Source organism: Colletotrichum truncatum (genome assembly GCF_014235925.2).
Source record: "Colletotrichum truncatum strain CMES1059 chromosome Unknown Contig_0012, whole genome shotgun sequence".
Classification (NCBI taxonomy): domain Eukaryota; kingdom Fungi; phylum Ascomycota; class Sordariomycetes; order Glomerellales; family Glomerellaceae; genus Colletotrichum; species Colletotrichum truncatum.
The window spans coordinates 302,641-327,128 of record NW_027222409.1 but is presented as its reverse complement, the minus strand read 5'-3'; the positions used below and the strand labels follow the sequence as shown (position 1 = coordinate 327,128).

General features: G+C 45.9%; 6 protein-coding genes across 6 annotated transcripts; 1 reads left to right on the top strand and 5 right to left on the bottom strand.

Moving 5' to 3' along the window:
* Positions 1–508: 508 nt before the first annotated feature.
* CTRU02_214911 (uncharacterized protein) lies at positions 509–1,639 on the bottom strand (the record flags this gene model as incomplete). Its single annotated transcript, XM_036726576.1, has 3 exons — positions 509–691; positions 750–847; positions 904–1,639. The coding sequence occupies 3 exons, from the start codon at positions 1,637–1,639 to the stop codon at positions 509–511; spliced, it is 1,017 nt and encodes a 338-aa protein (XP_036581763.1).
* Positions 1,640–3,703: 2,064 nt separating this feature from the next.
* Positions 3,704–4,365, bottom strand: CTRU02_214910 (uncharacterized protein; the record flags this gene model as incomplete). Its single annotated transcript, XM_036726577.1, has 3 exons — positions 3,704–3,748; positions 3,803–3,943; positions 4,009–4,365. 3 exons carry the CDS (start codon positions 4,363–4,365, stop codon positions 3,704–3,706), a joined length of 543 nt encoding a protein of 180 aa, XP_036581764.1.
* A 7,596-nt stretch (positions 4,366–11,961) lies between these two features.
* Positions 11,962–12,303, bottom strand: CTRU02_214909 (uncharacterized protein; the record flags this gene model as incomplete). The annotated part of the gene is made up of 1 exon (XM_036726578.1): positions 11,962–12,303. One exon carries the CDS (start codon positions 12,301–12,303, stop codon positions 11,962–11,964), a length of 342 nt encoding a protein of 113 aa, XP_036581765.1.
* A 3,422-nt stretch (positions 12,304–15,725) lies between these two features.
* On the bottom strand, positions 15,726–16,860 carry CTRU02_214908 (uncharacterized protein; the record flags this gene model as incomplete). Its single annotated transcript, XM_036726579.1, has 3 exons — positions 15,726–16,026; positions 16,099–16,469; positions 16,756–16,860. 3 exons carry the CDS (start codon positions 16,858–16,860, stop codon positions 15,726–15,728), a joined length of 777 nt encoding a protein of 258 aa, XP_036581766.1.
* Positions 16,861–19,697: 2,837 nt separating this feature from the next.
* Positions 19,698–20,687, top strand: CTRU02_214907 (3-ketoacyl-CoA reductase; the record flags this gene model as incomplete). Its single annotated transcript, XM_036726580.1, has 1 exon — positions 19,698–20,687. One exon carries the CDS (start codon positions 19,698–19,700, stop codon positions 20,685–20,687), a length of 990 nt encoding a protein of 329 aa, XP_036581767.1.
* A 749-nt stretch (positions 20,688–21,436) lies between these two features.
* CTRU02_214906 (uncharacterized protein) lies at positions 21,437–22,571 on the bottom strand (the record flags this gene model as incomplete). Its single annotated transcript, XM_036726581.1, has 2 exons — positions 21,437–22,258; positions 22,371–22,571. The coding sequence occupies 2 exons, from the start codon at positions 22,569–22,571 to the stop codon at positions 21,437–21,439; spliced, it is 1,023 nt and encodes a 340-aa protein (XP_036581768.1).
* Between the last annotated feature and the right edge of the window lie 1,917 nt (positions 22,572–24,488).

Below are 24,488 nucleotides of genomic sequence, written 5' to 3'. Positions count from 1 at the left end.
ATTCTTGGACACAGCTCATGCCATATAACCGTGGCACAGCCCGTAACAACACCGTAGACTTCTCTACCAAAAAGCTTGAGGATGACGAGGTCAGATAAGGAAGGCAAAGAATGCTCATGCAAATGAATTGTGGGCAAGAACCGGCACAGAACGCTCAGAATGGGAAAAGTGGTGTTGTTGGTGGAAGAACTAACTAACTGGCTAGAGGGCTGTGGAGGCTGGCTAAGACCAGTGGTGGCGGCCGTCAGCCCACGTGACGGGCCGGCGAGGCCTGCCACCCACATGAATGATGTACATTTGCAGCGTCATACTCGACGTCTTTGTTATTACTCCATACTTAAAATGCTAATCGTCACATGTATCTTCAGTAAGTGTAATAAAAGCTTTGATACTCTGTGTTTGATGTGGTCATAGATGTAAATTAAGGACTCTCTTACAGCCGCTTATCTATAATGCATCTCTATTATAAGGCCTGGAGAGATCCAAGCTCAGTTTCATCGTGCAGCCTTTACATAGATGAGTATGTGTAGCACAATGGCCCAGCCTGAGTGTCCATGTAGTCCTTCACAATGGGCTCAGTGTCAGCAAGTTCCAGCACAGGCATCGTATCCGTGAGCGAGGCAGGAATAGTCTTATTGCGATCCTGGAAGCCGGTGTAATCAGCCAGACGCGTAGCATTGCGCCCTTGCCACTATAACGGTATTAGTATTGCATAACTCATCTTGAAAATTGGGGATATAAAATAGTACCTTAGCCCAAGCACGATCAACGTTGCCATGGTGCAAGAAGAAGAGGGGCTCATTGGGAGAAGTAGCTGGGCCCATATCGCCAAAAATGCAGCTGTGGACTATTGAGATGTTAGTATAATTCGGTGGCCTTGAACAAAATGAAGAAAACACATACTCTGTGCATGCGGAAGACCCTCGAGCATATTGACCATTTCATTGAAATTGTCGAAGGCATAAATGGCGTTCATGACTGCCGAATTATACGCTCCCATCTGCATGTCACCTATAATCATGTCGCCGTTCTCGTCTGTGAAACCTCCATTGTTGAACTCGCGCGTGAAGCAATGCTCACGGTTTCCAGGTTCGTTCATGTCGGGCCATCCCATAGCCAACGTGAGGTTTGTGTTGGCAAAGGGGCCGTCGACCACGCAGCGCTGGAAACCCGGCACGTTGCTGTTGGTACGCTGACCGTTGCCGCCGAAACCAGTGACTGGGTCGAAGAGAGGCGAGTTAGGCATGTTGTTCGCGTCGGCGTCGATGGACCAGTCCCAATACGGCTGGACGCCGGTGAAACCACATTCATCCCGCAGCAAGTTCTCGTGCAACTGCACATACCAGCGGTGCCAGGGGAGGAAGTTGGCAACGAAATGGATCTCTTCGTTGAGAGCAAAGTGAGTGTACACAAAGTCGTCCATTCGCGTTTTGACGGCGTCGATGGTAGCGTACTTCGACTTGGGCAGCTTGCGAACACAGACGGCAGCGCGGAGATATTCAGCCTTTTCGGCGTCAGTAAGCTCGCGCCACTCCTTGCGGACAGCTGGCTCTGTGCAAACGCCATCCGCGCGTGGAATAGCGCTCGCGGTGGCCGCCGCTGCGAAAGAGGCTGCGAAGAGAGCTGATCTGAAAAGCATCTTGTTGAAGGCTGGGTGTAAACGAGTGACAAAAAGCTGACCTTGGGTTAAAGGGTCACTAGTAGAAACAAACTTCTCCGAGGGTTGGTAACTGAGTGTAGAACCTACAAACAACAAGCCTCCTCTTCGTAATGGTAAAGTCCTCACATATATGTGTTTCACTGTGGGACTTCTGACTTCATAATGGGCCCTCCGACGCCCTTTTCTTAACTATACTCGAGACTGTCAGTAGCATTGGCATTGAAAACAACGGAGGCAATAACTTTTACGGTCGTGTCCCGTGTCAGCCCTAGTGAATCTCTTCGTATCTGGCAACGGTTTCTCCACACTCAAGATACACTGTCCTTGCTAGTGCCGGAACTATCCCCACATGTTAAGATCGGCACTCTACACGTGGGTAATGTAGGTTAAATTTAGGCTCGTATTGTCATCTTGGCATGTTCGTGTCTGCTAGTGTAGTATATTTTACTGGAGGAAAGCAGTTATACGATGAGTCTCTTGTCGTACAGCGAGCGTAAATTAGTCCTGTTGCGAAGGGTGAGTGAGGGAGCTTGCTGTGGCGCATATCCTTATTCTGTGGCGCGGCTGGGCCTGTTCGGATGTTTTCGCCTGTGCTGCATATCAATCATATCCCTGCCTCACCCAATGGACATTCCAGAAGCCGAAAATTTCGGTTAGTGCTCTCCCACTTTTTCTGTGGCTGAGAACATTTGGGACGCGACCATGGTTTAGCCAGGTAAACGAAATGAGGTAAAGGGTATAAAATCACAATATAATAGATCAACCGAGGTAAAATAGATTGCTTTTGTCAGCCCCTATTAAGCGCTTTGCACGCATTTTCTACTAATCTGAAATTCAGTAAGTGAACTTATCTTCTTGACCATTAATTGACTACAAACATGTTTTATCCCCGAAGCTGTTGCCAAAATTATCTCCCAAGCCACTACTCCCAAGATATTCTGCGATTACCTATGCTGTTACTTGACTTGAATTATACAATCTTATTCTAGCCATGTAAAACAAGTGACATGTTGGAAAAGCTTTGCATGCATTGCGACTGGCGATTCTGAAAATTGAAAGTGACTTGGCTTCCTCCTCATCAAGCTGTTCTGCTTCAGAAGCACAGACCTTGGTGGAAATGATGGCGTTTATTGGAGAGATGTAGGATGAAAAACAACCCCCCGGGCGCATTGTAAATGCCGTAAGCAGTTGTTTTGGCCTACTTCATTCTGTCCTATTGAGGCCCGCTTGGCTACAGGTATATTATCATCAAGAGAACTAGCAAGTCAGAGGATACCCGAGACCTGTTATAACCATCCAAATGATCTTGAGAAAAGTACGTATTATGTTTGCAGATTCTGAATATGATGTGTACCTGCGGATATCGGAGCTACAAGAACGCAGCTAGAGAGAGACATAAGATGGACAACGTATAGCCATGTATCCTTGATATGAGGCAAGAAAGGTGAGCGAAAATTGGAGAATATGTATTTGTAGCCAACCGGACCTCGATGGGATACGTATTCACAAGTACGAAAATAACAGAAAGCAGATTTCACGTTAAGTTGCCCGATAAGTACAAGCTAAGTCGAGCCAAGTCTCAGCTGCTCCGATCGTTACATGGGTATTGTTAACCTTCACAATACATATCTCTCCACTCTATACATCAAATGATTTAAAGTTATGTGTCCTTCTCGATACTAGGTAGGCATTGTCCCATTTCTGAAAGGGATGGAATACAAGAACGCAACATTGAAGCGATAAGTTTGTTATGCGAAACAGGCATCGCATATTTGAAAGACTGAGTTTTCATTAGCTTTTTTAAGACTGAGCCGCCCTTTGGTGAAACAACGTATAATGGTTGGTTTGAGATGTAGTATTCGCATGTCATTATCCCAGCACCATTACCTGATGACTTGCGCACCGCGCAATTGTACTTCAAGTATAGTGGACTGAGCTTGTACTCTCAAATTACATATTTCATCTCCGCCATGTTCATCCCAGCATAGCTTATCCCACAACAAGCTTTACCGTAAGATTCATCACATTTCGGCTCTAGCGGATCTAGTTGCCCTTTTTGCCCTTGTTGCTCTTGCCACCGTTAAGAGCCTGTCATATGTTAGCTTTTATTTGTCTGGCCAAAAGATCACCGACCACACTTACAGCCTTCTTGTTGCCCTCGTTCACCTTGATGCCCTTATCAAACTCACCCTGAAGGGTTTTGAGGGTTTTCTTATCGGACGCAGAGTTGTTGCCTTTCAAGCTCTTGGCTTGCTTCTCCTCTGTAGCCTGCGCACCTTGGACCTGAAAGAACAACATTAATATCTTGCCCGTCCAGTGCCCAGGTTGGTTCACAGGCTTGTACTCACCTTCTTCAGACCATCAGTGAGCTGCTTGTTGCTCTTGTCGGCTTTCGCTTGATTCTGCTCGCGGACTTTCTCGCCGGATTTGACGGTGCCGACGAGCTTGCCCTTGGCCTTGTCAAAGTTCTTAGTCCCCTCGGCCTTTGCCACGTTCTTGGCGTCCTGCTTCTCCTGCTTTTGAATAGCAATGTTTTTATCGATGCCAGCGGCCTCAGCCTTGGCATTCTTCTTTCCGCCTGTGTTGGTACTCCCCTTTTTGTTACTGGCTCGCTCAACGAGGGCTTCCACAGGTGCCGGCGTAGGCAGAGCGACAACGAAGGTGAACAAGAGGAAAAATGAGAGAAATAGCTGAGTATAACGCATTTTGGCGAAGCTTTTGTGATAGAAAAAAAATAAGTTAAGTGAATGAGGAGATTGTAGCTGTTACTAGTATTATTCGATGACTTGAAAGGAAGATGATCTGCTGAGAGAAGAGATTCGGGTGTCTATGGGTCACTTATATAGCTGTTATTTCGACTCCGGCCAGACATGTGCATCTCAAGTTCATCATCTCAAACAGTTGGGCACATGCCCTTCATCCGCGGGATTCCGAAGTCACTAACAGCCTCACTCAACAGAAACGCAACCCTTACAGCTTCCAGCCGTGATACTTTCGGGAATAGTTTCGCGTTGGCGAGAAAAAAATAAAGCTTCCGATGTGTTGTCTACGACTGCTATGATGCGCGCATCGCCGCGTCTCGTCTGAAGTTGAAAATCGATTGACAAGTGACAAGCTTTTGGGTGGAGTCAAGACGAAGAAAGTTTAGCCGCATTGATATCTTGGGTTCAATCTTTGCGTTTCGTCTCAGTGTTGTTGCTCCTGAAGAGAAGCGGGGGAGGGGTTGTCTAGGATGCATATCTTTTCTCAATCCATCCTAACCACAAATCCCATGTCGCGAAGTCTTGGTGTGTCTACTCCAGGATGGTCATGGCTAATGTGTCTCGAAAGTTGGTGTGATGACTTCGAGCACTACAGAAGATCGCCAGCATCCTATGAGAAGAACGATTGCCCTTGGCATGGATCACACGGGCGTGTTCCATTGGGCTGGATCTGGCTTGCAGGGCAGGATTTGTCGTCTCACGTTGGGTTTCTTACACTCAGGCATGAGGCCTTTTTTCATGTTTGCCGAATTCGACGTGCTTCAAGATCATCGTCACGAACACGCTTTTGCCCGTCGGCTTTAAGCGCTTTTGTGACATGACTCGTCAGAACGGCCAGTCGCTGTCACATATGTCCGCCGGCCGTGTGTGCAGGTTTCAATGTCAGCTATGGCAAATCTGTCGATCGCTCCATCAACCGTTACCCACTTCAAGTAATTTTGTTTGATATCTTGGCAAGATTATTTAATAAATTAAGGTTCTGATATATATCATACGTTCTACAACAATTGTTCGGTATAGTGCTATTCATCTTGAACAACGCAAGGTCAGAGGAAACAGAATGGTTGGAACACTGATGATGGCCATAACGGCTGAGCAGGTTGACAATGCCATTCAAGTTCAATACAAACCGATTCTGTCGCGTTTCACTCCCAATCCTTCATAGAGTTTGACTCACACTTCACCGCCCGGTCGAGTTCTCCAACACGTGCAATGACCACCCTCGGCAGATTGTGTAGAGTTGGAATGGCTTCAAAGAGAAGAATGTCTGGGGACTAGTATCATTCAAGCTTAGCCTACTAAATCATTACGTCTCAAGCTCGCCGGTTTACCGATTCATAAGCTTGGATGAACTCTCCGTAGAAAGGGTGACCCTGTTCGATATGGGACCTCCGCTTCGTCTTCGTGTTGCTGATGTCCCCGCAAGAGCTGGAGAAAAAGAGAATTTAAGCTTCGGTGACATAATTTGCTCAAACCTCCTGACTAGTGCCGAAATCATTAAGCTTCTCTTTCATCATTGTTTTAGCCTTGTCGTAGAACTGAGTTTCCGGGAAGCTCATTCCACATCAAGGTCTTGCAAAATAACGATTGGGGTGGAATGCAGGTACGATGTTGAGTCTCTGGTAGTTTAATCAGGGGACCCCTTGGGTGGTCCACTGATCATCGTCTGAAAGTCGTTCTCGGGTCATCCACCATGAGATCTTCGTCGTCCAAACAATCTCGCCAACAGATCCGTCGCCAAGCTGCCACCGTTACACCCTTCAATACAACCGTCGAACGTCCTCCGAGCGGTCGTTTTCATAACGAGTCACACAACCCAGTGCATTGTTCCTACAATGCATGTCATGACTAAAGTGCTTCATCAAGTGATTATCTGGCCTGTTTATCGTGGCTAACACCAGCCTGGTCACAAAAAAGGCAGCACTCTCATAACTTCTAGCGTGATTCAAGCGCACATTCAAAGTCGAGGACAGCCCTGGTACTAGCCAGAGGCTATTCTTAATGTTGTGTCTCAGCACAACGGCAAAGCGACTTTCCGCGTCTGTCTAATGCTCAACTTTGTAAAGACAACAACACAGATTGAATTTGAGGCTACATGCAAATCAACTTGCCGCTTTCGACATGACGCGCGGCCGGGAATCCGGCAATCTGGGCCGCACAATTGAGCCTAGGCCGTCTCTATCATCTGCAGGCTGCAGCCAGAAAATTTCTTGAGCCCCCCATCGGAGACAATATCCAAATTTGAATCATAGCGGTTAATCTCAATAATTCGTGTTGGAGATGGCCCTTAGAGTTCTTTCTTTGCTACGGTAGTAAGAAGCCCGACTGCATATTATGTGTTCAGATTTTGTCGGAGGCAGCTCAATGAGGAAGCGTCCCTAGATTTCTGCGAATCTGATTGGTACTGGTAGTGCCCTGAGGAGGCCCTTCTTAGCGTTAAACCACACTACAAGCTCTTCAAATTGATAGTATTGTAACCAGGCAAATTAGGCTTTTTGACTGCACGTTGCCGGAGGCGTCAGAACGTTTTTCGTTTATGTATCTAGATACTGTAAATTGTGGCTCACCCGGCTTGGCGTTCCACTTTTGCTATTCTCGGGAGTCCGTGATATGACCGCTCCCGCAACCTTGGCAGGTGTCCGTGAACTTATTACAGTAGAGGCTTTAAACCCACGGCTGTTGCCAGCAAATTAATATGCTTATTCTGACTTGGGCAAGGGGAATGATAATGGTCGGTGATAAATTTCAATAGGCATAAGTGTTGCATCTGACAAAGTCTAGAGTCTTTGAGCATAGCATAATGCTTCATTTGGCGCCTTTGTTGGAGGCTAAATATATGCGTGGTGAAGCCTTTGGTACGTTGGAGTTGGTGAGTGCGTAGATGGCAGCCTGGTAAGATACACCTTAAGCTGCGAGCCTTTCCAGTTCATGACTTGGTCGCTTGCGATTGATAGCGATACTCATTCCAAAATGATAGACCACCTATTTTGTCAAGTTGAGCCTGGCATGACACACTGGCTTCCGATGAGCATGGATACAAGCCGCACAGATACATTAGTCGCAAAATTTCCCTTCAACAGCCAAAACATATAACTCAGCCTTGACTTTCGTTACTTGGCTTACGAACACATCGAGGGGACATTCAGTGAGCAAGTATTGGCGGGGAAAAAAGCACCAAAGAGTCCAGGGATAGGAACTTGGATTACAGAACTTTTATTGCCTCAGCCGAAAGTGTGTTGCTTTCGAGGACCCGAGCTGGAGCGGGATGCCGAGTTGTTGGTTTAAATTTCAACATGCCTGATCTCATGCGAACTTATTGTCAAGGATGAAGGTTATTCTTAGGCAAGCAAGTGATAATGCCTGATATCATTGTAACAGGTGCTTCACTCTCGGTGGCCAGAGGTCATATGCCAAAGCAAATCGGTTGCGGCCTGGTTTGAGTGGGTTATACTTTTTCCAAGTTTCCCGCCATGCCAGGGTTGGCGGAGCCAATGGTGAGTGACAGGACAGGTGTACCAGAAACCAGAGTGAGATCGAAGATTTCAATCAACGGACTGCCACAGATATTGCATGTGAAGCGTCGTCCAATGATCTGACGTCGTCGCGTGCGTAGGTGGGGGAGATTTTCCCCGTGAGTATATATCACAACTCAATCTTTTTATTGACTTTTGCGGGGTAATCAAAATGACGATCTGGGCTGAGTCAAAACCCACCAATAATCAAGCCATGGGGAAGCTTCATGATTTTAAAAGAGGTTGTGTAATGATTGGATTGTGAACACCAGAATGAGTCAATATTGCTATGACTGTTAAGGTTCAGGATGAAAACGATTTTAAACGTTTTTAGATACCTTACATTACCTGATAGTGGTTTTCCGCATTGTTGTTATGGCCGACTAAGTACGGAAAGCATTGAAAGTGTGGAGAATAAGTAAAGAACCTCGGGCCAAGTAGAGTCATTATGCGGAGACAAAACAGCTGACTAAACTGATCTCGATTAAGTTATCAGTCGAAAGGAATAGTGCACGACTTGGCGATTCTGGTTTGTGCAACCTGATACCAAGCCAACACCATCTCTTGTGCGGCTCACCGCCTTGTTGTGGAGGTACAATTAAAAGGGACCATTGGAACCAAGCAGAAAAAGAGGTCTTTGGACTCAACAAAAGCACGAATGTGTTTGCATAAGGGTTTCCAATATAGCTTCCAGAGTGTGATTGCCATTCACCTAGGTGTTTTCAACCCTAAAAATGATTGGTGTCGGTCGCTGTCGACTGCTCTATGTCTATGAAATATTTCGTGTGGGAAACCGGACAGGCTACGTATCACTACCGCCCATATTGAACCAAATCATAGCTTGAGTTCAGAAAGTGAAGGAAATACCGGAACAAGAAAATGTGATATTTAAAAGCCACCGATCAGAAAAGCATGCCTCTATCTGCGCTCTGGGTACAAAATTCCAGGCTCCAGATATCAAGAGAATGTCAACAGCCAGCAACACTGTTCATGTTCAAATATTTCAACAATTTGAAGTCTAAATGAGAAAGGTGGCAAAGTCACAACCCTAACGTAGATTAACACGAACAATACTCGTGGCTAAGTATCGGAACTACTTAATCAACGGAGAAAGGAAGATGAACTGAGCCTGTAGGCGAAAAAATGCTCGGCATCAGAGCAAGCCGTTTAGCCAACATATAAAAAGCCATCAGTCTCAGTGAACGTCGACTCATTATTCTGATAAGATGATCCAACATAAGGGCCATGACTAGAGCTGAGATAATTGTAATGAAAACAGGAAGAAAATGCATCTCATCTTAAGCTAAAGCTTCATGATACGGAAATCGTCGTGATGGCTTCAGACCTCTGGACCCACTTTGCCGCGTCTCCGCCGCGAGTACACTGACGACCTCGCTCTTCAGATGAGAGAACATTTGTTAGGCTTCCATTGGAAGGAAGGAAGGGAAAGAGAGAAACAGAATTTTCGTCAAAGCCATATCTCAAGTTTGAGCCCTGAATTTTGGAACTTTCCTCAAGCACAACCAGAATAGATGTGAGCCCAACAATTGAGCTGTAAACCGTCAAAGTCTTTGCCTTGGGATTTCAACTTACCACCTGAGCACCGTTTAAGAGAATCGAACCTCTGCTGGATGCACCCTCTTTTGAAAAACCGCCCTATACGACGACCATTCTCGTTATTGTTCTTTCCCCACACATCATTATCAACAGTCCACCACGAACTTTCGAGCACCGGAAGAGTCTCAACAGCGAGGTAGCTCTCCTTCCTCGCTACACATCATTAACAGAACACCAAGCTGGAGGCATATTGCAACAGGAAGTCTTGGAGCCACATAAAGGCATGCCCAAGCCGCTCCTTCCGATAACACCACAATTTACAGGCAGTACGGTTGGCAAGAAAGTGTGAGGTGGCTCACAATTGAATCTGGAATTCCAAAACTTCAAACTTTGGCTTAATCATTCTCACCATCAATCGACTGAATCCGATGTCATCATGAGAAGCTCCAAGAATAGTCAAAAGATCAAAGAGGAAGATAATGCCTCAAATGAAAAGAGAGCAGCATCCTCGACCGCCAACCCATCCGGCACGATCCTCAGGCACCGAAGAAAAAGAATGAAGCGCAAAAGTCGTAGCAACCATCAGCACGACTCCGAGTCTGAGCAGATTCGTGACGAGTTTGAATTCCGAGTTGCATATTCGAGCACTGAGTTCCGCTGGCTAGACGAATCTGACGCCCAGATCTCAATCCCTGAATCAGTCTGGGAGTTTTGGGAGGCCATCGGCGGCCGAGCGCGTCACGCCAGGAATCGCAGTGAACCATTAAGAATCCGATCAATGCAGCCTTCATGAGATAGGAGCGGGAAATTCAGCTTTACGTTCAAGGTCGATATGCTAGGAGAGCGTGTGCCGCGCATCCTTCACCCAACGCAGCTGAGCAAAATAATGCAGGAGAGATTTTGGGTGGGCATTGAGGCCAGTACTAGGATGGATCGCGTTTCGGTCTTGCTTAATCTGAAGGAAAAGGCATATAAACAGCTAAGGGACCGACACCACAGGCAGGCGACCGGGTCTTGGATTCATCAGCGTTCCAACAACGCTGTACTACTACCGAATCGACCCAGTCAGGATCGTTGCATGAATTCTGCAGCCCAGGTAGTTATCAAGGTCGAATCAGACGAGGAGCTGAGCACTGCCGAGTCTCAAATAAAACTAGAGTTCACAGAGCAGGTCAAACCGTGGCAACATAACGCCTTTTGTCTTCCCATTGAATCCGACGGACGACAGGGTCAAGATGCGGCTATTTAAGATTGTGATTGATATTCGTCCGAACCTACACATCTGGCTAGCTCCATTGGCAGGGACTGAAAGAGCCTCCGACGGTAAGATATGATACCTCTATTTTCAAGACGCCTGCAGTCCTGGCTTCGCGTTCGGTATGGATATGCCACTAACACGTCTGTACAGAAGATCCATGTAATATATCAAGCGTCGAAAAGACAATCTCCAGCTGGATTTCAGCTTTTGGGCTTCACTAAACAATATACTAGCTTATAATGCCCGAATTCTATGGGCTTTCGGAAGAAGAGTTGAGCCGCCAGCTTCGCCAGGAGACAAAGGCTGAAAGTAAATTTGCTTCGTACCAAAGTTCTACAGCAATGGATCAAATGGCCCAAGTTCCAGGTCATTCAGCCAATTTGCAATATGGGCGGCTTTTACACCAGCTCAGCACTGACTGAACGGGTGAACTCCCGGGCAGTAGCGTTATTCAGCACATACAATGTTGTAACTTATGAACAAATAACAACTGTTGCTTGATTTCATTTGTTGCCAATCCTTTTCCGGAACTTTCATGGGTGCACATATCTTGGTAAGACTGACCCGTGAAAGTCCTCCAATAGAGAATTACTTGTCCATATCAGGTACTGAAGTGGTTTCTCCACGACGGCGACAAGAACGTCTAATGAATGATTTGAATCATCTCCCCTCAGCTCAACTTAGGTGAATTAGAGAAAAAGGGTCGTCATACCTTTGGGTGAGTATTTGAGAGAATAAATGAAGATGACACACTCAGTATAGATGCATGGAATGGCGTGACGCATTGTCGTCATCTACAATCGTGTTTCCTCAGGCACTGACTCAACTTGGTCAACCAGCTACGGACGACAGTGTGGGCAAGAATCTGCCAATCAATAAATGCATTCCACGCAAGATATTCAGCTACTTGGCTGTACCGTTTATGTAAAGGTCATGATATGAAAGAAAAGTTTATTCTATTCATTGCGCCGGAAGCTATTGAATTAAAACGATCCATCTTGATGGTATGTTTCATAACAAATCGGCTGCACAAGTAAGGCAGGCAGTTCAGATATGTTGTCCAATACTCTGTGCCTAGTAATAAACAACCAAGTCTGTGTGTTTCACCCTCTATCGCCTATACGTCAGTCTCTAATATGGGATGCTTCGGGCGACAATTTTCTTACATGTGCATGACTATCTAGTCTCGGTCGACCACTAGGTCATCTCGGTTTAAAATGGGCACGACCAAAGGTTAGCCTTCATATACATGACATCGTCGCACTCAAGGAAGCCGCCTTTGAGCTTTGTTCCAGCTCGTTCTCTCGTTCGGGCTGACGTGGTGTATTTGCCGCAGGCCATTTTGGTGTCGCCGCCAAATGTACAAGTGCCAACCTGGTGTGTGTAACTGGCGCCTCCAGCAACACCCATCTCGGTTATTCGGCCATTCTTGGCGTCCAAGGCCCAGGCAATGTCACCTGCCGAGATGGGTTGTCTATCGGGACAGCAGTAAGACGTAAAGTCTGCAGAAGCGGCAGAGATTATGGAAGCGAGAATGAGAGTGGCGAAATGCATTTTGATGGTTAAAGAAAGTGATTGAATAAAGAAGTCTTGATGGTGAGCTGGAACGAGGGAATAAAACGGTTCACACAAAGTCGGGCATCTTTTATTATATCACCCGCTCCAACCGTATCCATAATTTGAGCAGACAAATTTCATTAAGATTCTCGGAATAGGCTTCTCAAACCATTTCTCCTTTATTTGATTAACCTCAATACCAGTGAATTGTGGCTCTAGATCCCCAGCGTGACCCAGATTTATTGTCAGGTTGCCATGGGACAAATGATTCCCAGTAAGTTGAATTAGCTGTGGGCAAATAAGCTTTGCTAGTAAGCTTCATGTTGTCTATTTGCCTTTTTCCTCATGAGACAAACTGAGTTGACGGAAAGACGAAATGCCTGATCAATCGGAAAAGAGCAATAAATTAAATTAGTGGGTCACTCGAGCCGGAATACCCGTCTACTCGATTCATTGGGGATGTAACGAAGCGTTGCTGTTGAACCCTGTGCCACATCGAGTCAGACGCGATGGTCATAGCGAGGGGTTGCCAGATTGTTACCGTGATCATTTGCTAGGGAGAAATTTGTCAATGATAATCTGTGGAAGATGAGGTCTTTTAGTCAAGCCCCTCACAGTCTAGTTTGACGGATTTATTTGGGTTTATTGAGAGTTTGTAGGAAAGAGGACATAATGCTTGGGGAGTTTAATTCGTCGTAGATCATAGAATTCGGTTTCCCATAAACTACTAGTTAGCTGAATTTCCAAAGCCCGTGTTGCGGGGTGGGCTGTACACGTCGTGCGCCCTGTTCCAGGCCGGCCTGTTCTCACCATTTATGTGGAGAGATCAACGCTGAATCCTACAGGATGTCACTCTCAACGACCAAGTTTTGTCTTACCGAAACTCAGATCGTGTATGATCTGCTGTAATTTAAACTGCTAACATAACTCTAAGCGGGCCTTGCTGGGTGTTTTACTATGACGGCGCAAGATTGTGCTTCTGGCCTGTTGTCATAATCGCATTTGTTAGCCATTGCCCCAGGAATTCCCTTTTACGCATGATATTCAGGAGTGCGACGTTGTTAACCAAGGCATCCTTGTTCTGGTTAGTTACGAATGCGCACTGACCAGTGGTATTTCCACCTTTGTGACAATGATTAGCTGCTGCGCTTCATACTAGATGCGATCGGGCAAGTATTTGGCTCCGTTAGCCGTAACAAAATGCTTGTAGTATATTTCCAACAGGCTAAGCCGGCGACGACCGAACACATGGTACGGAGCATTTTGTGGTTCGTGTCCAGTGGGACTGGACTACCGAGTCATTTAGCTTAAAATTGATTACCACATTATTGCGGTACGCTTCGACAAGGCTAACTGGACTTTGGTTATCCAAAATCTCTTACTAATAATCCTAATAACACCTATGGGATGGTGCCAGGCACCAAACGCATCCTACTGGGCGGCCTGCTGCCAGGACCACCGATGTGTAGCGAACAGAGTTTCTCTTTTGACCGAAGGGCGGTAAATGTCATGATTTTGTTTTCAACCTAAGCGGGATTATGTAAACCGAGACGGATTCGCATGCGGCGGCCAGGTACTTGGCAGAGGCTGCGGTTTTCTTGGTTGATTCTTTAAAGAAAAGGGCGACGGTTTACGCTCATGTAAGAAGAATTCTACGCGAATGTGTCTACTTTGATGATAAAATGATTTGGTTGACGCCGGGTCCATCAATGCCGGCCCAGTTAAGTCGTGGCCGAATGCGCCGCAGACAGGTATTAGCTAATTTCATGGGTAAAGAAACATAAATGTTGAATGTGCTTCAGTAGGGTCGTACTCAAAATATACGGCGAACTGAAGATGTCTTATTCCGTGATTATCATTCTAACTATAAGACTTGGCCTTTCTTATGAGTAGATATAGATCTCGTGCGTTTCTTGAGCCAGTCAACAGGAACATAATCCCCCCCACCCCTTCAGTTGGATAACCAGGAGCCGAGTATCCAGTCTGTGCCGTGTTCTCTTGTATGTTCCTGAATCATGTGTGTGATATGGCCGTGTGTTATTGTTGTTCCAACAATAGACTAAATTTGGTATTTTTCAACTGCTGTAGGTTAGTAGCGCAGGTATTCATTGCTTGTTTTATTGGTGCCATTCACCAGTAAAATTAACCCGGACGAGTGGCGATGACAATTTCACTCTTACTTCTCTTCCTGATGAAGAAGCCTCTTCGTCCAGAAAGCTCTCCTAGACCTTGTCGAATGATATTTCCTGTTTGGGATTGCACTGAATCTCCATCTGTCACACCAAATATTTTATCAAATGATCTCGTGTTCCCCCGCACACAATTCTTGCGTAGGATGCTAAACTTCCACAAGGAGATGCCATGCCAGCTCCGCGGTTCAGTGTTGATACCACAAGGGTTCACGCGCGAGGAGCCGGGGTCTAAAAAATGAAGGGATTGGATTTAGGTGGCTTTGATAGTCTGTCTTGGGACGGTCAGGTTGTTGTTGATGATGAATTGGACCGTGAGAGTCTCACAGAACTGCGGCCAGCTAGATTCGATGTTTCAGTTTCATCTGATGTTTCGCAGACTCACGCTTTTTCAACCAGTTGAACTTTAGGTAGAACGTATCCATGATACTTGAGCCCCTCTTGTAAGACTTGGCACCTGAATACACGACCTACACTATAGATATGCTTAACTTCTGGAAACATGAAGAAATACAGTTCAGTGTGAGAAGTATCTCGAATGTTCAACTTGGACTTGGATGATATTTATTAAAATGATAAACGGTTGTAGTGAGCAAAATTCTATCCCAAAGTGAGTCATCAAGCGGGCGACTCGCGGACTTGTGCCCAGATTTTGCCATAGAGTGAGGATATTAACCAGAAATGTGGGGAATGTACAACTAGAAGATCCTTTAGGCACAAGTAGAACGTAGCTATACTAAACCAGAATCAGGCCAAGTTAGCAGAATGGCTATCGGTGCTCAGAACTGTATTTTCTCTATTGGCCGAGGTCCCTGCAAGTTTTCGTCCCCCGAAGGACACATGTTTCCTGCAAGCGGGCGTGTTTTTGACCGGATATGCAACGACATTCTCGGCAAATAATTCCATTGAAAATCAGTTATCATTGCTATAAAGTAAAAGGGGTGAGAATAGTTCCTATTTCGGGGTTGTACTGTCTCTATCATTTAATTCCTTCAAGGTCTGGAGCAACTTTAGCCTTCTCTATTAACTAAAACTGGATGTTATCCCACGTTATGACCAAATATTTTGACGACGAAGCATATAACTATCGTGGTGTGATCCTATCATATGTGTTTCGTTCTTTGCTTTTGGCTGTTCTCCCATGACAATGAACCAGTTTTTTACGATAAGCGCAGAGAGCATATGATAGCCTGAGGTTTACTTTTGACTCATCTGCCGACTCGATGTCCCTTAAAAGTCTCCTGCAGTGTGTAAGTATGCTGGGTCGGGCTTTTCCGGGCTTAAAGATGAAATCGGTGTTGTAAGCGTAGATTTAATCTTGGGGGACTTCTCGCGGGTGATTTGGCTGCCTATCCCCAGATCGATTAAGCTCGACAATATTGGCCGGAGTAGAGGTACACATGCACATACAATGGCGGAGGTCGTTTCGGCTTGAGATATTATAGACAATGGTATGCAATTGTACGTGATGTCAGTATCGCGAAGGCCCGTCGTAAAGTTGGTAAATCTGTACACTGATATTGCACTTGTGCTGATGATGCGTGTCAATATTTAAGGCATTAGGTGACCAAGAAAAGTTACAGAGGGAAGTTTGGACACTCACAAAAGCCCAACACCAAAACACGAAATCAAACCTAGCTTTTGCGCGGGGGCGAGGTGTAATTGGATCAAGATAGGCATAGGTAGGAGAAAGATGATAATGTCCGTGACGAGCGTGATGCCGCTACTAATGTAGCCCCATACCACTACTTCCAAGCTTCCATCGGTATACGACGATGGACCTAGCAGGAGTGGCCCCCAGATTACTCCGCTGTATATCGTCATGCCGAACATAGTTATTAGAACGACAACCAGGAAGCTGTCAAAACACTTGAACGAAATGAGTGCCAAAGGCTCGACGGTGCTGGAGAAGAAATGACTTTGATGGAACCAAATGCAACTTGGTAGAGAATGACAGAAGCAAGAACGCACTACATGGTTAGTCAAAATGTGCAATCCAACAACAGCTAGCATAAGGGAAGCCTTACATAGCCATTTACTTTGAATCGTTCCGGTGGTACATCCGAGTAATGCCAACTAAGGGCGCCATATATTGTGCCTGTAGGCAGCAGAAGCAATTTAAAAGAAGTGTTCACCGTGTAAACATACAGCTCATGCTGCTTTGTTCACATACCTGATATCAGCGAAATAGATAGTCCAATTGAAAGAATCTATCCAGCTTCAGTAACTACACCGCTCAGTTTAATCACGAAGCACTCACCGACGAAAGTATGAATATAGAGTCATCCAAGCCCCATATCTTTAAAGAATATCCCCTGATGTATACTCGGAATCCCATGGATGTTAGGATAATTGCGATGAACATGGATGAAGTTCCCACAAAAAGTGACTGCCTGTTATCGCTTGATTGCGATTCCGGCGGTGTTGAATTTGAGGATGAATTAAACATAATTGTTGGAATAACGATAGTCACATGACCGTACGACAAGGCTGTCACAGGCAGACGAGTGTATGGGTAGCATGACTAGCACCTGTAACACTTACATGTCTGAGGAAGGGATCATGGTTTATTACCCAACCGGTACGACTCATGTCTAGGTATGGACAGAGATATATCTGTTCGTACGGAAGGCAACATCTAGTTAGGAAAAGTAATCACGGAAAATAGAATCTTTGGTTCACCCTACATTTATGACAGTACGATCGTACAGAGAGCCCATTCAACAATAATGATATTATTGGTTTGAGCTTGCTTCACAAGCTTCAATGGTGATTCAGGGGATGGACTTGGTGACCCTGAGATAGATGGATTTTCGTGGCTGGATCGACGTCACCGTGGAATGATATTTTTTGAACAAAAATACCTAGTAGTATAAGTGATGGCGGTGCCTGCACAAAAACGACCACGAGTTTGAGTGATACCGATGCCAGTGTGTTGCGCGTTGGGTGGTGGAAAATGGCTGAAATAAATTCGAAGAGCAAGCATTTTGAGCCGAGGGGGTCAAACTCCGAAGTGGAATATTGGTCGCAACTTACCTTACTTTTAGGTGAGGCTGCGATTTTAAGTTGACGGGCTAGGTGTCCGACTGACCTAAGTGAAATTCGAACTGAAAACCGGAAGGTCCTCATGATTCCAACCGCATTCAGCGGTAGGAGTAGTGGCTGGGCCATTCTCTATATGCTCTGCCATCCTTTCTTTGTCTGTAGCCAAAGCCACGGGCAAAGGTGCTGGCGTCGCATCTTACGAAAACTCAAAAAATTGGGTTTTCACCCTCCTATTGTTTCTAGACAGGAGAAAACGGCACAGAACTTATGTCCAATAGAAGCTGGAGAGCGGACATTGGAAATTCAAGTTCACACGCTTCCAGATCCGGACTTCCTTGAACTAATGCTGTGATAAGAGCTACAATTCCTATAGAAGTTTTCCTCCCATCTTGTATCACCTGACCCAGCTTTTGCCTTCACTAAAATCAGAAAGCCCATCCTAAATCGAGACAAAAGAAAGGTATGACGAACAGGCTAGGCGCGAAAGATCTAGGCTACAAATTGCGTTTTCCCAGTACAGAGCTTTCCAAATGGCGGAGAATAACTACACAGCCAGACACACAATGATGTCTCTGCTACAGGCTATCTCATAGGCTGTCTAATTAGAGCTCGCGCTATCTAACGTATAGACATTCTGTTGTCACACATATTTAAACATATTCTTGGGGTTTAGGCTAGACTGTTCCACTCTGACAGGTGAGGTTTTCAGGGCGCCGTCACTGCCTAGATAAGACGGAAAAGTTAAAATGGCGTCTTTCATAAGTCTCGAAGTGTCTCGTCGTTTGCATTCATCTTTCTGAAAGTTGCACTCCCTAAGATTCAAGGGCTCCTTGACTCCAGAACGTCCTGCCTCCAAGTAGGTAGATAGTTACCATGAATCACAACGATTTCGCGATGAAACAATTGTTTTCAATGATATTCTGAAGTATCAAGACCTAGCCATGAATAAAAATGGATGCTTTCGACCAGATAGTATTAGGGTGAAGTTGCTGTCTTTAAGGCAGTGCTAAGTCAAGTCTTTAATTGGGGGGTTGCCTCAGCCGCCTGGTCGGTGGGTGGAGTGTCAAAGAAAACCCAGTACTTTTGTCCTTTTTGTGTGAGAATAAACCAAGCTAGAGCATCTATTACCAAGTACCGTCGCTGGCAAGGTACAACCTACTGTCGGTTGGGTGCACAGACGAAGTGCCAAGACATGCTCTATCCTTGCAACTGTAAGTCCTTGCATTAGCGAAGTGGCTGAGTGGGTTCAAATGGATCCTTGCGCTGGATAAGTTGAATTGGGTGTGTGAGACTTGACGTAAAGGTCGGAGAAAAGACAAAGCCGAAGAATCCGTGGGCGCATGAGCACCTGATGAATCAACTATGGATCGAGAGCGTTGCATTTCTTCAAGAATTGAGTGTTTTCACAGTTTGTGAGATGCAGAGGCGGGATGGTATGATTTTAGCTTGGACATAGGTCCCCTCGAAAGCTTTGAACGACTTGAAGTCCCCATTGGGGACCAACTGGCGGACACGCCTCCATGGCACATATTCCAGAGGCCATTCTCAGGAGCAATTTTTTGGTTTGTCTCGGTAATTGAATGGAGATCAATGTAAGCTATTGGAGCTCGACGTACAAGGGGAGAGTTATTGAGAATCCAACCCATGTCTTATGTATTGGATGATGCTGCTTACTTGTGATCAAACAGTAAGACGTTATGATGCTTTTATTTAAGCATGACCCTGCAATCAGTGGGAGGCAGGGAGATTATGAAAAGACCGGCATTGTGAATGAGTTGGGTAAAGAAACCCGAAGCCTGACCGTTGAAGAACCAGTCTGATAAGTAGGTGAAAGGATTGGGAGGGTGAAAGGCACCTCCAATGATTGACACTCCGCAGCGCACGCCAGGCAATCAGGCAGAAGGGTTTACAAGAAAAATGCTTGAATATAATTATCTCACTACTTCACTAGCAGCCCCTGCCCGAATGCCCCGCTGCCGCTGGCTTCTTTGCTGATGGCATATCTGCATTGTTATAAAGGCTTGAGATTGCTGCTTTCGACGACCCTGATTGTTCCCAAACCCCAAAATGGCCTATCTTGAAGGCTTAGGTGTCCGGAAAATCTGGTCTTCTCTCCTGGCAAAAGCCAGTTTTCTTTCTCTCTGCAAAGAAGTCACGATGAACTTGCTTCAATGGCTTGAAGCCAATTCTTTAAACAGGTTTCTTACAAGCTCAAACGCATTACGGCTTCTTGGAGGTGCAGTACTTGCAAACATATCCTACAAAGTCCTACGGGGGTTGTTTGAGTGGCTTCCACTTCAGGCTCCGTTGACAAAATATCAAAGTTCTGGCCGCTCATGGTCCATGGTCACCGGCGCCTCGGCTGGTATTGGCTTTGGATTCGCAAAGGCCCTGGCATCTCGAGGGTTCAACGTCATCCTCCTCGGCCATAATCCCAAAGAGCTAAGACAATCTGAAGACGAAATCCAGAAACAATGCCCCGGGATCGAGGTCAAGTCTGTTGTACTGGACGCGATAACTGCATCCGCCGCCGATATTGACGCGACTTTGAAGAATTTGGGTCATATGAACCTTACGATTCTCGTGAACAACGTTGGCGGATTGAGCGTTGAGCCCTCCAAGTATTACCGTAGGATTGACGACACAACCGCAGAGGAAATGGACAGAGTATTGTCTCTTAACGTACGGTTTATGGCCCAGCTAACACGGCTCGCCATTCCAATACTCGCGAAAAACGGCCCATCTCTCGTCCTCAACGTCGGCTCTGCTTCCATGCTTGGGATGCCCGGTGTGGCAACGTACTCAGGCTGCAAAGCCTTCGTCATGGCATTCACAAAGGCCATAGCCAGGGAGATGAAGGCTGATGGAGTTCCCGTGGATATACTCGCGCTCATTTTGGGAGAGGTTAAAACACAGGTCAACGCCGGCGATTTGCCACCTGGTACACCATCTGGGAGCGAATTTGCAGAAGCGGCGCTGCGTCGGGTGGCAATAGCCGTCTCACGTGGCGCTTTGTCTATGCATCCTTGGATGTGTCATGCTGTTCAAGACGCCATAGTGCACGCGATGCCAGGATGGATGACAGAAAAGGTGCTTAAAGCGGTCTTTCAAAAAAAGCGGAGAGAGCAGACTCTTTTGCAGGATTGATTTCAATCGACACTTGAAATTTGGGTTTGTTCACTCATTCAGAAGACTCCAATTCTCAAGCTTAGGCCAGAGGCTGTCTAAATCAAGATGGCAATACCAAAATATACATTGAATCAAACCCCGCAGTGCTTTATGTATAAATAGATTGTTTATCTTCTTTAAAGAGTCTCCCCATTAAGTAGCAAGGACATGAGGTAGCGGAGGAGGATAGGCTTCACGAATCGTTGAGTAGTGTTTGCAGGCATGCCAACAAAGTAAAAACGATTGTTGATCATCATTCCATAATACAAGGCAAGGGAAATCATTGCCATCAGGTTTAAACGATGCTACATGGTGAATTTATGTAGAGTAACCGAGGTTAAGTTGGGCTAGGCTGCCTCGTTCATTTGCAGAACCTGGCAAAGTACCACCGCGATCAGGCAACAATGGCCTCCGAGAAATTAAAACTGTGACAATAAGTGGATATGGCAGGTGAACTAGACCGAAAAATTCCGTCATGGATAGTCCATGGATATTTTCTGCTGAGTGGCATTGGCGCCAGTTGCATTTCTATGTCCCGGATGAAAGTTTCAACTTACATATCAGATAAATTGTCCCACTCAGAATCTCTCCAGTTGGCATTGTATCTTACCAACCGATCCATACGCCAGAATTTTCTTAGTTGACATTTTTATCTAGTGTCTTTGATTTTTAGCCTTGATAAGTTGATGAATAAATTGTTGTTTTGTCCCACAATGTAAGCGCTTAAGCTAAAATATCGCAACTTCAACCCCCTTTCGACGAGCCGCCTTATCTAAGTCAAAACTATCAGATGCTGTCATCCACGCTTCGTCCAACAGTTCAAGTCCCGTCCTGCACAAGTTGAAGGCGGATCTTTGACTAACGTAGGAGCGCACCTTATCTAGCAACTTTTTCCAACAGGGGTAAGACTGTAGCAATGGAACCTCTAGACTGGCCATCATGAGAGGATAGACGAGCGCATTGCCAATAAGTAGGTTCTGATTTTGAGGTAGCTTGACACCTCTAAGCACAGCGTCAATTGCCGCCATCAAACGCCCGAGAACAATGTCTGTACTGGGGGCTATGCTTGACTCCGGCTCCTGATAGACTGTGGTAGTCAAGTATTGGTTTCTTTTTTTATTCGATTTGCGCCTGCGGACATCCAAAATCCCAGCAAGGCGCCAGCAATCCCACGTTTGGCATTGGACAAACCTGCCTATCTCGCCTGGCCAATCCCAAAAGCGTCCTTCAAGAGACTCTCTGTCATGGTAAGGTATGTCCGCGAAGATGTCCAGGAGAGACATGGGCATACCAGTCAGAGCTTCTACACCTTTAACTCTTCCCTCCTTCCAACCATCTTGGGCTTCACGTAGATGTTTCCATATATCCGCGGAAGGAGCCTGTCTTCCTAGGATAAATGAGGTCATATCTAGGATACCAAGGAACTCCAGAACACGACAAATAGGTGTGTGGTGCTCTGGAGAGAGAGCGAGGGAAGAGATTGCGGAAGGAATGTGTTTGAGATCAGCAAGCAGCTGAATCTGCGCGGTGCACGAGGTTGACTGAAGAAGCTGGAGAAACATTAGTGGGGATGACCACGTTTTAGTAGGCAGATGGTAGCCATTATGGGAGCACTTGTACCAGCTGTTGGATAGAAAACGTGGTAAGAGGAAGAGTACTTACATTAAGAGCACATACTAAAAGTCCTGCACATACGGTCCCAGTGTTGATAAAATTGTGCTGAGCAGATAACTCATCCCGGAAAGCCTGTAAACCTACGCCGATAGCCTCTAACGATCGCTCCAGTGGGTAAGCTTGATTGTCATCGAGAAATAGTTGGATGGCTCCGCCAACAAGTATCAATGCTCGAATTTCCTTGGCCATTTTCTCAAAGAAAGGTTTAATCCATGAACGAATGTCAGTGTTGTATAGCCTGCATAGTCCTGCTGCTAAAACTAACTACGGCTTAGATAATCCAGACTAAATCATTTGCGCAGAACACCAAATGGCAAACCTTACATTTTTTATACATTTTCCATTCTTCGTCCGAAACACCATAAGCAGACGAAGCTTCCGCTGCTTTGGAACCGCCTGTGGGTGACACACACAACGTGGGGGATGCATTCAAGCGCTGTTGGACCTCGCCTATGTTCCCTCTGTCCGGAGTAGTAACGCCGGCAAAACGCCCTCGCGAGGCGATCCCGTTTGCCCATTTCACGGTCGCTTGGTAGCCATCGCATTTGATGCCGCGGCGTCTGCAAAGGCCGCATTCCGGGCGTTCCTCGTCGCACTTTCGCTTACGTTGCTTGCAATTTGTGCAGCCGTTGGTTGAACGGACCATTGTGGTTCGATCATTAGACTGCGTGGTGAATAGGAAACTGTTTTTCGTTGGGCTATGCTGCCAAGTCGAGGCCAGTAGAGAGGAGGCTGGTTTGCTAAGGTGGAAGACACCTTGCTAACACGAGAACGGGAGAGAGAGAAGCGGGTTTATTAGACAAAACAAGAAGATAGAGCCCATAACAACGCATTGGCCCAAGTGGAAGCGGACTTCACTAATGTCCGGCGTCTTTACCTTCTAAATTGGGACGATTAACCGCTAGCGGCCACAGTTCCCAGGGAAAAGCTTTGTCCACAGCTTGGCATGCGAGGCTACTCACACACAATTCCCCACTCATAGCGTTGATCCCCATGCCTCCACGGTACATACCAGGATGGTGCCACACAAAGATGTGGTGCTGGACGGTCTGGTACAGAAGTAGTCATAACGAAACAGGTTTTTTGAGCTACAAACGGAGGTTAATGCAGCTCGCGAGCTTGGATAAATGACAAGTGGCGATAGGGAGTCATCGGTTTCGGGAAGGTTGCAGGCTCTTTTGTTGTACGAGATGAAGTGCCGCTGTCATAGGTTCCAATGAGAGCAGGATTGCTCTAGATCATAATATATGCTCACATTTTATCAATCGTTAGTTTGAGAGAAGTTCCAGCTCTTTTTTTTCGGACAGCTAATTCATGCTCCTTAGTATGTTACACATAATGTCATAGGCAAAGGAGCATCGTTTGTACCGTTTCATACTTGACTTGACATGGCTGGCAGCGCGTAAAATACAAGAAAGTGAAATAAACTTCAGTCATCAGTTTGCTGGAAGTACGACTTTCATCAATAAAATCTTCCACCTGCCTGTTGCCTTAAGAAACGATTTTTGGTATCTTGAAAGCATTATTGATCATGTTTTTTTTGCCCAGTTTGACCTTGAAACCGTCTGGCCTAGTAATGTCAAGTATTTAGCGATCTTTTGTAAGATTGAAAGATGAACGTCTTCACAGCCCTGTGCACATCGATGAATCTAATCACGATCCGTCTGCCCGTGCGCGGTTTTTCATGATAAACCCTAAGCCTTTATGAAATTCTGTGAATCTTCAATAACAAATAGACTTTAACCCCGAGTATAACTCCCAGATTGGTATTGAAATAAGTGTACATCTCTTGCGAACCCTTCGCAGAACTCTATAGTTGATCTGAAAAGCAAAAGGTGCTAAAGCCTTTCTTAAAAGAGGAGTTCCTCCATGACTACAGTTGTAGCCTTCCTGGAAGGGTGATTGGTTACACTTGATACCGGACATAGCCTGTAACAATGATGACCTCCAGTGATCTTCGTGGTCTTTTGTATATTTCTTGTCCATCAAACAAGTCGACCAGGTCATTTAAACCTGTTTAGGTGGATCCGTACGTTTTGTGGTTGGTTCTTGTAAACCCTAATTTGATTTAACCTTTTTCAACAGCGTCTACGACACGCGTATCAT